Genomic DNA, 16580 nt, shown 5'->3' on the forward strand with positions numbered 1-16580 from the left:
ATAAGCAGAGATTTATATTTAAGTATTTTTCTCTCTTGCTGTGTCTAATCTGAATAACTCATGCTAGCTTTCAGCTTTGTAATCCCAAAAGTACCCAAGGACTAAGTTTACCTTTGCTGAGAAGTACAAGAATGTTAATTCAATAATACGTCAGTTACTAACCTGAGTAATTTTTATCTCTGTTCTCATCTAGTTCAGTGCTTGTCGTGGCCACAGTGTCTGCCAAAGCTACAAGAAACATCTGCTCCAGTCGAGTGAGGCCTGGCAGACTTGAGTGCATCAGGTGGCTTGAAAGGACACTGGCGTGTTCTCGGCCAAAGTAAGTTGGACCGTACTGTGACAGATTAATAACTTTGGATTTACTCTCTCTCTTTTCAGGCTCAAAATCAATAAAGTCATCAGTTGTAACAGGCTGAATTTGGAACAGATCCGAGTACTGATCCTCTGTTTTTCTCTTAGCATGATCTTCAGAGCCCTGAGGTATTTTAGAAGTTTCTTCAGAAACGTAAGTGGCATCTTGATCTGCAGCAAGCAGCGCATACAGTGGTAGTGGGGGAATTGAGTCTATCTCTGTGTAGTCTCGTGTACCATCTTTTCCAGCTGTGATGGTATCCTTTGCAGTACTACCGCTTACACTAATAGTGCGAGAAAGATGGCGTTTAGGACCAGTTCCTTCTCCAGCTTCCGTGTCTTTAACTATTGCAACTTCTCCTGCAATACATTTAACTAAATGTGATAGAATGGCTTTGGCTCGGCGAACTTTACCCAGATCCATAAGTTCTAATAACTGGGTTGGATGATACTGGGGTAGAGTAGGTGAGAGAACATGAGCAGCTTCAAAAAGGCCGCCATCCTGAATTACAGTTGGAGTGCCAAAGACATCATCCACAATACCTGCCCCATCAATTACACTAGTCTTCTTTGCTATCAAGCTTGTTTTGAGTGGATCTTGTGTTGCTGAGTCTTCAGTAGTAAAAACATCACTTTCTCCATCGCCAAACTTTACAGCATGTTTCCACTGTGCATAAACATGCATTTCACAGTCCATTCCCACTACCAGGATACCATCTCTCACCCAGGACAGAGAAACAGGCAGTGAAGGAGTGCCATCTACAGATGATACCAAATCAATTGATCTAAGCAACACCCACTTTGACTTTATACCTTGTTTTATGCTACCACCTAGTGGTAATGTAATGACAGCTACTCCCTCTTTGCTGCTAGTTTGATCTGTTACAATTCCAGAAAGTCTTCCGTACATGAAGATGTTGGCACCAACTCCAACTGTCAATATATGAGAACCATCTTCTTTTGAAACCCAGTCCAAATGCACCAAATGCTTGATATTGGGCACCAAGTATTTGTCTTTATTCAAAAAAGCATCTGATTTACTGTAAACAAATAAATTACTATCTACACTGATCCTTGAATCAAGTACACTTCCAACCTTAACTAAATCATCCAAATGAATTGTCTGTTCCAAAACCCATTCTGATCCACCTGTAGACTCACATTCAAGTATACAAACATGCATGGAAAATTCTTTGGAAACAAAACCATTATGCTGTATGGGTTGTTTGTATGCTACTGCAAGACGTCCTGTGTAAGAACAGCTAACAGCAACTGGCCTTCCTACTATGCTCACTGTACTGCTGTTGTCTTCTCCTTCATCATTCATTAAAGGCCATTTTCTCCAATGATATGTTTCCCTTTCTTCATTTTTGCTGTTTAGGTCTGTCTCTACAGTACATCTCCAGAACCGCACTCTGTTGTCCGAACATGATGTTACTATCAGATAAGGTGCAAGGCAGACTGGGTATATTGATGAAGAACTCAGGTGACCTGAAGTTAGAACAAACATATTTACTTTTATTAATACAAAGTAGAATGCCTATATGAATAAGGCAGACAAAACACTTTCTAACTACTGATAGGGAACTTTACAATCTGGTATTATTATTCTAATTTGGAGTTGGGTAAGGGGAAATGTATTAAGACCAATAACAGTCTTACAGCTTGAACATTACTCATCACCTGCAGCTCTGGTCACTATTCAGATAAGGTAAGATAGAACTGAACTAATTCAGGGGATTGTTAGAATAATGGGAGGAATACAAAGCTTTAATCAGATGAAATTAAGGATGTTAAGATTAAGTTCATACAACCTACCAAAATGAAACTGAAGAGAGAAGGAAAAAAGATAAAGAGGTAAGTGCATCAGGCAGAAAAACCACTATATACCCAACACGTTAATGCAGGCAAGTGAGTAAGTGGGTATAAATTCTTCATTAATAAATTAAGACTAGAAGTTAAGTTTCCAACTATTAGAGCAGTAAGTTTTAGGAACAGCTTTCCTGTGGGGACTCAATACATTTATGAAAGGGTAACATGAGATGGACACAATGATTTGAGAAAGTCTTTTTAGTTCTGCATTTCCTGTATCAGTAAATCAAAATGTGATAGGCTGAGGAGATGCAGTCCTATAAACTAGGAGGTAAATTAGTGGACCAACTGGATGGAAAAAAAATGTTAAATTTACCTGCTGAAGGAGTTGCTCTTATTACTTCCACACCAACAGGAAGATCCAAAGGTTGGCTATACACAAGACTGGAGCTTAGAATGAGTTTACTAGCAGTCTGAAGATTAGCAATTGATGAAGATCGTGGAATGGGACTTATGCCAGGTGATACATCTGGAGAAGAATCCACAGTTTTTTGCTCAGGTACACTTAGCTTATTCTCTGATGATGTACCTTCAGTTGGTTTTGCTATATACAAAAAATTGCCAACAGTGTTAAAAAAGTTCTTTATAAGTAAGGACAAGGCATGAATATCCTATAATCAGATTTATTTTTCTTAGCAGTGCTTAAGTTACACAGAAAATAATTATGTGATGTGTGCAGGCTGTGGTAGTTTTATTGCATGCTATGACTATTTGTTTAAGATACTCAACATTCTGAAATACTGATAGTTTAAAAGTAAAGAATCCAACGCTTAATTACATTAATCACCCTATCAACCAATTTTTATATTGTGATTAGTATAGAATGCAAGCAATGTTTGCAAGGAATCTTACTGCTTCTATTGCATTGATAAGTTATTCCAAAGATTCCTGACTGAGTCTTCTGCTTGACAAAGGTGTTTTAAAGTAAACCACCAAGATTTTTCTTTCACATCGTTCAACATAAATGTTTGTCTCTAAGAAAACTACAATCATTCACTCACCTAAACAGGCTTGCACAGATTTGAGATGAAGATGCCACATCTGAAGAACAGAGCAGCCATTGCTATCTTTTTCAATTACTACTAGGTAAAACTTTTCTGAGAAAGGTGGTGGACGATACCCTGTAATTTAAATATATTATCACTACCATTAAGTTTACGTTCAATATAAATAATTTTCAATAACAGAAGAGTCTCTAAAAATTACTGATACTAAAAAACCCATTTTCCTCTTTAGAAGAAATTGCTCGATTATAAAACAAAATATTCAAGCAGTACCATTAATAATATTTTTAATTGACATTTTGTTTGCTCATATCTACAGAAGAATTATGAAACTAAAGAGATAGAGACTGACTTACAGACAACCTGAGTGTTAGTAGCAAATCTAATTTATTAGATATATTTGCCTTCCTAGTCAGTTTGAACTATTTTGCTAGATTGCAAAGACTTTTCCACCTGCATGCTTTCTTCCTTTTACTTTTAAAGTTTTAAGTCTGCTACCAAATTCCCCAGTTACTTTCTATTCTATTAACTTGGAAGTCAGATATATTCACCTTATCACCTAGAACTACATATTGATGCAGAAAATTTACTTCTATTTTGTAAACATTTTTATATATAACATAGAGCATTTGGAAAAATGGATTTTGTCATTTGGACAAGTTAAAATGTTTCACTCTAAGCAAATCAGAATGCCTTTGTTTAATACCATTACTGTGTAAACGACAATTCACATGAGCAATATGAAACAGCCATTTTACTGAATTCTACAGATTCTCATTAAAAATGAAACTAGCATATGCTAGCTGGATTTCAGTATTTCTAAATAACATTTTTGGTGCCTACTTCATTCATATTAGTTATTTTTATGCTATACCTTGTGATGGTTGAAAAAATATCTCTGTTTCCTTTCCTTCCACAACTTCTTTATGCGGTTTGTATCCCAAAATGAAGTCTTCTTGAAAGACATGAAGCAATTGTGTGTTGGAACCACACTGAAATGTTAAGCAATAGTTATGCTTCCAGAACAGTAAAAGCAATATTTTGTACTAATGCAATTATCTCTTTTGTGCAACACAGCTACTGATGAGGATCACTTTCTCTTATAAAGTTAAAAATTATTTTAACACATCAGAAAAACTAAACATTCTAGAATCTATTGTTTATTGTTTGTATATTCAAATAATTTCACTAAGATCTACCATGCTAGACAAATTCTATAATAGTGTTTTTGCCATAGTTATTGACAGAAGAATTAGTATTTTGATAGGTTTTTATTTCTTTGGGTATTGAATAAATGACAGAGGCAAAAATTCTTCATCTTTTATCCCTCTTCAGTGGGAGGACATGTCTACAGTGAATTGCTTGAGAAATCTGAAAAAGGGAAAGAATTGCAGATTTTCCTTCTCTTGTGTATCTCAACAGCTGTCCTTCCTGACAGCAACAGATTTCTTTGCAATACCTCCACCGCTCTACAAAGGAGGCTGCTGGCAGGTGAAATCCTTTCCTGCAGGCAAGGAAAATACACCCCCCAAAAACAGTGATGGCAAAGTTCTCATGTTGCAAAACACACCCTTTTTTCCAGAGAAACACGGAAAGAGAGTATTCCTTGTGCTTACCTATAAAAATTCTAGGAAAATATTTTGTAAACCTGAACTTAAAATTGAAGATCCTACATGATTAACACTTAAAAGATATGGAAATTTATTGACAAATAATTTCTTTGTGTATGTCAAAAACATCTGGATGGCTAAATTAAGAAATGGTAAAACACACTTTTTTCACAGGCTGCTTCCTAACAGAAAACAGCACTGGAACACACACGATCAAAATACTTGTGAGTAAGAACAAGGTGTAATAATACTACCTTCTCATTATTTGAAATGTATAGTTGTATTAGTTAACAGATAAAAATTTGTCTTAAAAGACCCACAAAAAATTGAAGTCATACATGGCTAGGATTCCTACATTTTGTAATAGTTAGGTCTAGTTTTCAGGTTTGTGGTTTTTTTAAGTGTTGTTTGTCTTTTTGTTTGTTTGGGTTTAGGGGGGATTGTTATTTTGTTTCCCTTTAAATTATGATGGTTTGTAAATCAGTCTTTAGTTAAGTTTTGTTTTAATCAAGATTTATGCTTAGAAAATATTGTTACATTCTAACAACGGGCTTTGAGCTCCTAGCAGTTATTATCACTATAGAGAAATGTAGTCTAGTCTTTTTTACTTCTTCTCAACAGATTATGTTAATTTACAGACAAAGCTATTAAACACCTTTATGTGATAGCCTTAAAGTATTAACCATTTACTTTGTTAGTTATTGCATCGAGTTCAATAATGCATCCTGGTCGAGCAGTAGATTGTTGGCTCACAATATTAAACACTTCCCCAATAAGTTTCTGAAACAGAGCAAAATGAGAACAGTTAGTATATTTTTTCCTTCAGACAGAAGGAAATTATAACAAACTGATGCTTTAATTTTCCTTGTTGGCATAAACTGTAACAGACTTCTGCGTGTTGTCATTTTGGCATTGATGTATAATGCATTTATCAAGACATTTGCACTGTTGTGAGTCTGCAGCTATTCATGGGGCTAGCACACCAGTTTTTATGGAAACTAAATGTTGTTTATTTAAAAATTCATCCTTTCATAACACAACTTAGTAACTATGCCGTGAGAAGCTCAAATACACTGTTTCACTATTGTTGAAAGTTTCAGGTTTTGTCACAACATGTAAAAAAAAAAAAATCAGTACAGTTTGCATAAAAACTGAATGCTCTATTGATTTTTGCTGGACTGCTCACAATCACTGCTCCTAGAACAGATTCCTCAGACTGATCTGAATACTGACAGGCTCTATCTTGCAGGATCACAGAATCACAGATAGCTTATAAAATAAGCTGGAGAATGGAAAAAAAGGAAAAATGAGCTTCTTTATACAATAACAGTGCAAGGTCAGGCTTTATTTTGCTTAAAGTCACAGAAACGAAAGATAAAAAAGGATTAAAAAATTGCTTTTTACAGGAAAAAATAAGAGCTAATATTACCCTTAGCAACAACATGCCTTGATTCCCTCCTATCCCACCATCTCTGCCCTTCCTCATATATATATGTAACTTCGGTAGACACACCTAATTTTGCTCTTCTGTCTTCACCTTCCCACTTGCTCTTGACTCCCATCTTTTGAGAAAGCAAAGAAAGAAATCCTATTTTTCCTTTCACCACCTGCTACAGGTTGAGGAAACTTGTAAGGGAAATTTTGTTTCAGTCCAGCCACTTTTAATAGTAATAGCTGCATTTCTGTCTGCTAATGTTTACAGACAGCTGCAAAACATGTAATTGTGCAAGGTATAATGCATAATGTCCTATACATGGAATGGTACAAATATTATACAGAACTGACTAAAGACAAACCACTGGAGAGGAAAAAAGTTACCTTAATTAGTTTCATACTTTCAAACCATTGCAACATAAAACTTACAGATGATTCAGGGTCAGATAATTCATCTAGAAGTTTTCGTGCATCTACAACGGCTTGATAGAGTCTTAGGTTTTTGCCATCAGATGCAACAAAGCAAGCACTAGCAGAGTTGCAGTATGTACCTAAGAGAAAACACAAACATTTCAGTGTTAAAGAAAAAAAATGTCAGTCAAATGGCATCTATTACAATCCACTTCACAATATCTGAATGTGTTTCTAATACAATTTTCATAAGGCACTGAAGCAAAAAACCTAAGCAAATGTGTGCATTAAAACACCACTATTTGAACTATGAAATAACACCCTTCCTATTCATTTATGTAACTGAAACTCCTCATAAAAGTTGAATAATCTAAGCAGAATTCATACATATTTACAAACATCATTCACACATTCAAAAACCAGCATGTAGTACAGCTAAGGGAATGCTGCCATTCCTTAAAATGGTTATATTCTCTTTATTGTCACCTCTAAGGATGTGCTCAGAAAGGCTAACTCTAGATTCCCTAGGTTGTTAGCGACAATTTAGAGTAGGATTCTAAGGTAAACTGTTCAGAAAAGCTATATAAGCTATAGCTTTTTTCCTTGTTTACTGTCTATAGGCTCTTTGTATAAAACTAACCTCTATGAATATTCCCTTCTACCCTCCACTTAAAAGTGCAGATATAAAAGTGGAGGGAGAAATATATCTGCAATCATACATAATATATGTAAAACTGTAACAGACTGTCTTTTTTGCTTCTCTACACTATATAGAAAAGGCTTGACACACGGTTTTCTATTCTGATAGTTTTCCTCTTACATTATAAGAAGGAAGCAGCTAGTTATTTGTGTTTAGAAGACTTTGTGGGATTCAGACAGCACAGAACGTTGCTATGTGAGCAGAGAAAATGGATTTATTTTATTTTAAATTTAAAGCTAGACCTCTGAAAAAGTATTGTTTGCAGCTCTGTAAAGTTAATGTAGTCTATTTCTTTAAAAATATTTTGTGTTCTCAGTGGGCTTTTGTAAAACACTAATGGCCTGATGAATTTCACTATTGTTTCAGGATCTTTTAAGTAGAGTTAAGAGAGCTTGTAAATTTTGGCTGAAAATCTTTTGCACTAATTCAGACATTAAAGTAGTCCAAATACGAGTGCTGTTCAACCCACTGCCTCCTGCAACTGTATGTGGCCAACAACCAAGTCATCAGAACATCTGCATTATTAAATTTTTATTTAATTATTAAAAAGTATTAAATACCATGTCAAGGCAGAGAACACTCAGTGAAGCTACCCAAAGGACTGAAGAAAGGGATTGTCTTGTTTTTCTGTGAGTGATGATTGCTTACTCACACAAAGAAGTTACTGAATGTGAGCTGATGCACAGTAACTACAGACCAGATGAAATATTTTGGAGTAGCTTAGCCTCAAATTAAATAAAAATGCCTAATGTGCATAATACAATGGAATTGCTGAAAAAAAAACCCCAAAAACGTCAAATACAAAAGTAATTTATTTTAACAAATTAATTCTGTGACTCTCAGTGTTAACTCTATACGGAAACATGCTAATTATACTCACCAAGGCAATAGCTGGGAATAAGCGTTGGAAGCCAGGCTACATTAGAGAAAGCGGAGGTATGAAGAGAGTTAATTCGAGCCAATTCAGATACTCCTCCAGTATAGGACAAAGGTCCTATAGGGTCTACACGCCACAGAATCAGCTCACTATAGATTGCATTTGGGTCATGGAATGTACGGGTTGCTGCATTTTTAAGTTGCTGCCTAGGAGAACCTTTCACATGTTTAACAGGATCCATTATTCTGTTTATCTTGTCAGAGTCCCAGGAACTGTCTGATTCAGGAGTTAATAGAGCATTATGATGAGAAGATGTTAGCAGTAATGGTAAAACAGAATGGCAAGCTAGATCATTGAGATGAAAACGGTGACCACAGTACCTAAATTTATGTGATACAGTTAGCACAGTAGTGAAAGCTGATTTATCAGCAAAAGTAACTGCCCACTGGTTTAGAGAGCCATCTATATGTTTGGAAATCATCATTACAACGGGAGAAATTATATTCACATTTGCACTGTCTTGGGCAAAGCTTGGTCCTTTATTTGCTAGAGTCTTATCTGGGAAGTCCATTGTCTTCTGATGTACTGCATTACTGTTATCTTTTACAAAGACAGGGGAAGCATACATCATAATATTTTTGCTAAGGGAACTAGCGTCTCCTGATGGAAATGCAACAGGAATCCTAGAAGAAAACGAAACCTAAAAAAAAAAAAAAAAAAAAAAAAAAAATTAAAAAAAAAAAACCCAGCTAAAATAAAAAAAAAAAAAAAATTAGAATATAACAACCCAGCTTAACTATGAATAAGTATTAACTATTTCACAGGAAATGCTTCAAATTAAATTCACACTGATGTTTAGATAGAAAAGAAAAGACACAATGATTGTTGATTAAGGTAATAAATAATAAAACAATTTCAAATATGCAATACCTGAACTTGTCGAAAGATGCCTGGAGTGTATTCATCTAAATATTTCACATGCCACACCAGAAAGGTACCATCAATAGGATGAATAGTAAAAAGCATATCTGGATTTCTGTTCCATTCAGTTAGGAGCAATTCAATTTTCCGATCTAACAAAACTGTTGGAAGAGGCATGCGTGGACCTGCTAGAAGAGATGTTTTGGGGCTTCCCTCTCTTTCTCCATCTTCATGTTCTGAAGAGCCTGTACCAGTCCCTGTCTCTGATTCTCTATCTGTAGACAAGTCTGCAACAGAAATGTGCCATTTCATTAATTGCAAAGGTTTCCCTATCCGTTTCTATTCAAAACAACATAATATGTATTAATCTGCTAACAGTACTATCTGATGAAAACATTCATATAAATTGAGAGTAGAAATATCTTTCTTTGGTCTGTCTGTACAAAAATATGATGTTGACTATTGCTCCAAACTATGCAATACAAGTAATAATAAATATAACCATAAAAATCCAGATACTTAAGAGTAATGCCCTGCCTAAGCTCATTCTGGTTAGCTATATAAAATCACACATTTTATATGAATGCTGGTTCCAAATTAATGTGGAAGATTTTTGTATTTAGAAGGAAATAATGAAATATATGGTATGTGATCATTGATGAAGTAGTATGTATTGCACGTTCAGAATTATCACATACTTAACTACTGCACTGGTAATCTACATTACAAGAACCTAAATATACGACACAATGTATTGTCAGTTTACTGTCATTAACTGCTCTTACTGGTTTCTGAAGACAGATTTTTATTTTTACACATCCTTTCTGTCCAAGTGACCCTTCCACAGCATTGCAAAGTATTTCTGGTAGGATGTTTTCCATCATTAATTTCAAAATCTATCTCTCCATTCCTTTGTGAACAGCTACAGTTGGGATCATTGGGTGATCTAAGGTTTAAGATGTACTGGAAACAGTGCAGTTGCATTAAAATTGAGCTATGTCCAACCCTCCTTAAAGCTTGCAATAAATTGGGATGTCATTACTGACAAGCCAATCGTAAAGTAAATAGACAGCAGGTCTTAGTCATAATTTCATAGCTCAGTGGAGTATATCCAAAATGGAAACAAAAGGACAAAAGCTACCTTCCTTTCTCACTATGTGTATCGCTATTGCATTCCAACACAGAGTACATCATTGAATCTTTCATGCCTACAATTACAGCAGCCAAAATTTCAGCTTTAAACCTTTAATTATTTTTTATTAGTGATAAAATGTTAGCACTTATAATTCTTGTGCTAAATAATTGCATTATTGCATTAATTATTGCATTAATGTGCTTCAAAATAATTCTTGTGCTACAGATCTCAATATTACTAACCATGATCTAATTTCATATGTAAACCTCTCTCTTTTTCCTCCATTTCTTCCTCTTCAACCTCAACATCAAAATCTTGTTCTAGTTGGTGTTCAGAAATTTTTCTTAGATGCTGCATAAATACTTCAATAGAGGATGTAAAATTGAATTCTTTATTATTCAACCAGTGAACAACGAAGCCTCCATTTCCTTCATCTATATTAAAAGCTGATCCAGCCAAGACTGATGGAATATCTGTGGACATTTTTAAACAAATAAAAAAGTTACATATTAAACTGCTCATATTTTATATATATATATATATATACACACACACAAACACATATATGTATAGACTTCCTTATTAAGACATTTAACTTATTTTAGGTAGAACATAATTTGTGCCTGTAAGATTTGAAAAGGTAAGATGCGGATCACGTTTCTACAGGCAATTGTAATTAAAAAAGTAAAAATATTTTAACATCAATAAATTTACATGAAAATTGATTCTTATGTGAATGGTAAGTTATATTCAACAGGTCTAATTGCTCAATTTCATTCGTTGCAGTGATGTCATTTCACGTACAGATTTTAGGTAAGGCATATGATTGCTCTTTAATCTTTTCCTCATTTAAAATATTCTGCATTATTCTATAAAAAGCAGCTGGTTTCCTGCCAAAAAATCTGGTACAGCTTTTTTCATTCACTATATATTCTGTAGGATGCCAATACTCTATTCAACATACACCACTGCCTCCCAAAACCCAACAAATGCCATGCAGAACTGAAATTTAGGTTTCTTTTGCTTTCTGATGTGCAAAAATGAATTTAATTGGCTTTTAAAAATGCTGGAGGTATTCAGAATAAATTCAGCCTCATTTGTCTTACAAAACTCTATGCCAAGTAGCAGACTTATGAAATAACAGTCTTATGAATAACAGTCTTCTACAAATTCCCTGTATTCAATTAGGCAAAGCAAAGAATGTGCATCTGAGCCCCCTTGATTTTTTTGTTTTGTGCAAATATATTATTACAGTTTATTAAACGGTTGTATTTCACCTGTGTTAGGGTTGATGCTTGCTGCTATATGGAAGTGACCAAGTGCATTTGCGTGATGTGAAATGTGACGCTGAACTTCATGAATACCCTGTTGATCTGGCAATACGTCTGTGTGGGTAACAAGAACTGAAGATCTCCTTTGTCCTTTTCTCATATTTTTCAAATGGTGAATTGTCTGGCACAGTTAAAAAAAATAATTAAAAAATACTAAAAAATTGTAAGGTAAAAATTCACACTTTATAAAAAGCCTAAAGCTGTTTAACTTAATTCTACTTAAGAAGTGAAGACTAATTTCAAAAGGATTATTTTAAATAGATTTCAACAGAGATTAATAACTTATTTGCATCAATTCTGGCCAAAGGCAATGCTCTTCTAACAGTCTTCTGAAAGTTCCTTTAATATCTGCTCCAATAACAAAACAAAAATACACACTACTTTGTGTAACATTCATAAACAAGAATATAACAATCTAAAAGCAGTAAACTTTGCAATACAATTTTATAATGAATTATTTTTGTGTAACTGAAAATTGCTGAAAGCACCTGGAGGGCACAACTGATTCAACAGCCCAGTACATACTTGGTTCAACTCTCTATTTGTTGATGGTCATGATAGGTAAGAAGTAAAAACTTGGTCTGATTAGAATAGTCAGCAAATGAGTGGTGGGGTGATTGTTTTTTTGTGTTTTGTTTTCTTGTTATTATATTGATAGGTTTTCTCTTACTGTAAACTTAATAGATGATATGACTGCCACTGAAATTTAGAGTCCCATAATACCACCTTTTGGAAAGATTATTAAATCAGAAAAATTAAAAGAGTTTATTTACTGTTTCCACTGTTTTTATAATTACAGACTTTTAGACCTAATCAAATGAAAGCACCACTTACTATTCCATATTAAACATTGTATCTTAATAACACTATTAGTTAGCTATAGAAATAGTAGATTGAATTTTAAGAATGTGGAGCTTGGGTGCAGAGCTGCAAAATCTCTGACTTCTTCAGTGTTTAGTAATAGACTTCAAAAACTGATATGAAATAATTCAGACTATTCTGTTATGCTTATAAAAACTGGATAATCTTAAGAGCTCTACATCCTCTAAATATTTAAGAAACTTGAAATAAAAAATTGACAAAATAAGTATTTATTTGTACCTCTAGTGCATGCTGTATTTTGTCCTTTTGCTTTCCAGATTGAGAGATGGTACTGCTAATGCTGGAAGTGCTAGTTTCACAGATCTGCTCACCGAGAAGAGTATCTTCTGGTAACAACGTCTCTGCCCACAGCCGACAGATGCCATCAAGACATGATGTGAGTAACACATTACAGACCAAACCCCTAACAATAGACGTATCAAGGTTACTACCCAATGTCATTAGATTAGCTATATGGACACTGCAGAAATTAGGGGAGTATACAAATATGTAGTAGTTACTGTTTCATCCAAATTTCTGCCTCTCCCCTAACCAAAGGTTTTATATCAGCAGGGATTTCTGGCATGCTGATAAACCCACAGGTTATTGGCAAAAGTGCAAGTGAATATAGAATGGCTATTACTTGATAAATGCAAAAGTTATTATAAAACTGCAATTATGAAAATGCCTAAATTATCTGACTTGCTGGACTATGTGAAGAATACATAAATTTTACTAAACAATGAAAAGTGAAATTGAACAACTAATTAAACACCAGTATATACAACAAGGTGTAGATAATAGCTTACTAAATGCTAATAATTTAAACAAATATTTTGTTTCCAGTGTCATAGCACCATTTGGTGAAGACAAAGCTTTACATCCGTGCTTCCTGGCATAACTTGAGAAGGCACTGAAGTTTAGACCATATTTTAGAATAAATCTCATCTGTTAACATGACTATCACTATTGTACTAGGTAATGCAGAAGCTTATGGGAAGATGTTGATATGTTTTATTTCTTGAAAGTATAAGCAGAGAAATCTAACCACATTCTTGATGGCCAAACTTTAGGCAGAGTGTTAGAAAATACTTGGTCAAAGGCTTGTTTTTTTTAAAAAAGAAAATTTTCAAACCTGGGCATGTACTTGCTCATGTTACGCCACGAAAATCCTGTCACTGCTCGAGGATGCGCCAAATAAACAAATGAGAAGTGGACAATCCCTGAGCATTTTTTCTTTTCTTCATTCTCTTGAGGCAGAAGAGATGACTTCCAACCAGTCATAGGATACCAAACCTTTAAGAGGCAGTCATCCTAGGTAAAGCAATAAAAACCATGGGGTTAGCTAGCTATAATTAAAAATAGTAATGCAAAAAGTAAATCACAAACAATAAGGAAACTGCTGTTTTGGTATCTTTCATAAAAACTTCATCTGTGGCCCAGAACTATTTGCAGGTTTTCAGACAACCCATTTCTGAGACCACTTATTTCATTGATGATCATCCTGGAATGAGTGAAAGGACTGAAGAAATATTCTGCTGACAACACTCCACTCCCATAAGGAATTTTTCTTCCAGTTCAGTTGGCCCTCTACTTTCCTCTTGGCTCTCTATACATTTTCTGCATAGCATGTGTGCATGCTTAAACCCCATAGCCATTTCCCTGCAAAGCCAGAAGCCAGTAATAGGCTGCCACTTACACTACAATATTAAGCTCATTAACAGTCAGTCTCTCCACTGAGACAATTCATGCTGTAAGTCCCTGTTGGTTCCCATGCACGGGAAGCCTGACTTTCAGGGAAAGCACTGTACCTACTGAGCACAGGCACAAAACAGAGGAGTAGATGCATATTACAGCCTTCCCCTCCACCAGCACAACCTATGCTACCTTACTGGTTTGAATGGTTGGGTGCTGCTGACGTAAGGGACAAGGGGGCATGGGCTCAAGCTCTGCCAGGGGAGGTTTAGGTTAGATGTTAGGAAGAAATTCTTTACAGAAAGGGTAATCAGGCACTGGAACGGCCTGCCCAGAGAGGTGGTGGATTCACCATCCCTGGAGGTTTTTAAAAAGAGATTGGAAGTGGCCCTTAGTGCCATGATATAGTAATTGGAGTTGGATCAGGGGTTGGACTTGATGATCTTGGAGGTCTTTTCCAACCCAATCTATTCTATGATTCTATGATAATTAATTGAAACAAAAATGAAACACTGACACAGCACTCATACAAATGCTGAGAAGTGAGACTGGAGTATGACTATACTGATGTGAGCTAAGGACAACATTACTACTATGACAATAGTACACTGTAGACAGCTGGATGCCACATCCAGGGATTTCAGGACTTGCTGCTGGAGTGGAGATACAGAATAAAGTAAAGAAAAGAATAAATTACAAACCTCAGAGTGCAGACAAAAGATAGTATTTCCTGACAAGCATCAAAAAGTACAGTATCTGACCACAGATTCTGCAAGAAGGAAGTCTGACAGGCAGCCCTGTTAAGAATTATGATCAAAGCTGTGTATCTCATGAAACAACTAATATAGAGCTGTCCTACAGACAGAAAATTACTTCTGGAACCATCTGCCTCATCTACTTAGTCAAATTCTTAGCTATACAGAAGTATATTCATGGGAAATAGAAATATGGAATGAAGCAAATATTTTTATAATTTTCTAACCACAATGATTCTAAATGTAGTCTTTATTAAGGTGTTTAAGTACATTTTTAGTCATAAAACAATGTAGCTCATGATTCAGTTGTCCTTTTTAGTAAGTGTAAGAAAACAAAGGTTCCTAAAATTCATCTCATTGTTCAACCAATATTAAGTGCAAGCAATAAATGCTTACCTATCCAGACTTGAAAATCAAAGAGAATCACTCAGATGAGAGGGTGACATTAAAGAGAATTATTAATTAAAAACTTAGCTTGAATAGTTTGTTTTGACAAACTATTGAACCTTTGACAAAATTTGACAAAAAAATATACCAAACTGAAATAGAAGTTAAAAACTCATAATTGAATCCAGAATTCACTAAATAGAAAATATTTTCTAATTTGTCTACTGAGATATGCATATTATACCAGTTTAAATGTGTATGTGTTCTACCAAAATGACCTAATATTGATCTTCCTTTTTCCAACAGAAGTAGAAAAATATCTTTATGCATATCTGAAAGTTCATCCTGTTTTAACCACTGTATACACATATACATTCTGTATCACTGTCACTGTATTTCCAGGTTGATTCATAAGTATTCAGTAAGAGTACATAGCTAAATCCAATTTCTTGCTGCTGAAATTCATGGAACTACACAAAAATACAGCATTACACATAAGATGATAATTTAACTTAGCTCTGACTACAATAGAGTATATGGTCCAGGACAATTCTATATTACTTATTTACTTCTGTCAAACAAAAGCAAAACATTGCAAACATTTCTTTAATTATTCTTTTTTTTTGTCCTTACCTTCCCAGCTGTTGCAAAGTATTCACCATCAGGAGACCATGACATCAAATGTATGGATACTGCAGTCCTAAAGAACACAAGAATGAAGTTTTAAGTTGTAAGTGAAGTCTGTTTAGTCTATGGTATTATTCCATATGTATTCAGTTGGTTAAGTATGACTGTTCATTATTTAAATGAAATATATTAGTATTTTATAGTTGTTGCTTTAAGCATACTTTAGAAATAGCAGAAGTGTAAAAAAGTATTTGCTACAGTAAAACAAAATATTTAGTATTTTCATAGTTTTACAGAAAAACAGCCCATAACATAAATTGTTTTAAGTATGGCAAGCCTAGACTAGATCTGATGAGATCACAGAAGTGAAATTTGTCCCACCTTTTCCTCTACTCCCAGTGAAAACGAGACAAATAGTACGAAGAATCGAAAGTGAAGAACTTTTAGACATTTTGTGATACTATTTGTCTATGACTACAACTTATGGCTCAGCTGTCTGAAAGAAGAAAGCAGCCTACACAGTGTTTTGTGGGCACAAAAATCTAAAACAGCTTCAGACAAGTCAAGAGAAAACAGGTTCATAGGCAGCTGCTTCCCAAGTCTGCATAT

General features: G+C 34.7%; 1 protein-coding gene across 3 annotated transcripts in view; it reads right to left on the reverse strand.

Moving 5' to 3' along the window:
• The window catches only part of DMXL2 (Dmx like 2), a 40837-nt gene extending 24797 nt beyond the window's left edge, over window positions 1-16040 (reverse strand). For 2 of the 3 annotated variants that reach the window (XM_010162196.2, XM_010162195.2), the window contains exons 1-13: window positions 15978-16040; window positions 13643-13821; window positions 12748-12931; window positions 11593-11767; window positions 10558-10788; window positions 9190-9467; window positions 8263-8959; window positions 6701-6822; window positions 5528-5617; window positions 4102-4219; window positions 3225-3344; window positions 2540-2767; window positions 163-1842 (exon numbers count right to left, since the gene is read on the reverse strand). In XM_010162196.2, coding sequence (XP_010160498.1) covers window positions 163-1842; window positions 2540-2767; window positions 3225-3344; window positions 4102-4219; window positions 5528-5617; window positions 6701-6822; window positions 8263-8959; window positions 9190-9467; window positions 10558-10788; window positions 11593-11767; window positions 12748-12931; window positions 13643-13821; window positions 15978-16022 — 4147 coding nt within the window. In that variant the 5' untranslated portion in view covers window positions 16023-16040. The remainder of the gene's footprint in view (window positions 1-162; window positions 1843-2539; window positions 2768-3224; window positions 3345-4101; window positions 4220-5527; window positions 5618-6700; window positions 6823-8262; window positions 8960-9189; window positions 9468-10557; window positions 10789-11592; window positions 11768-12747; window positions 12932-13642; window positions 13822-15977) is intronic. The other variant, XM_010162197.2, reaches the window with a different exon arrangement.
• Between the last annotated feature and the right edge of the window lie 540 nt (window positions 16041-16580).

This window comes from Antrostomus carolinensis, unplaced genomic scaffold, assembly GCF_000700745.2.
Source record: "Antrostomus carolinensis isolate BGI_N321 unplaced genomic scaffold, ASM70074v2 scaffold11122, whole genome shotgun sequence".
Lineage (NCBI taxonomy): Eukaryota > Metazoa > Chordata > Aves > Caprimulgiformes > Caprimulgidae > Antrostomus > Antrostomus carolinensis.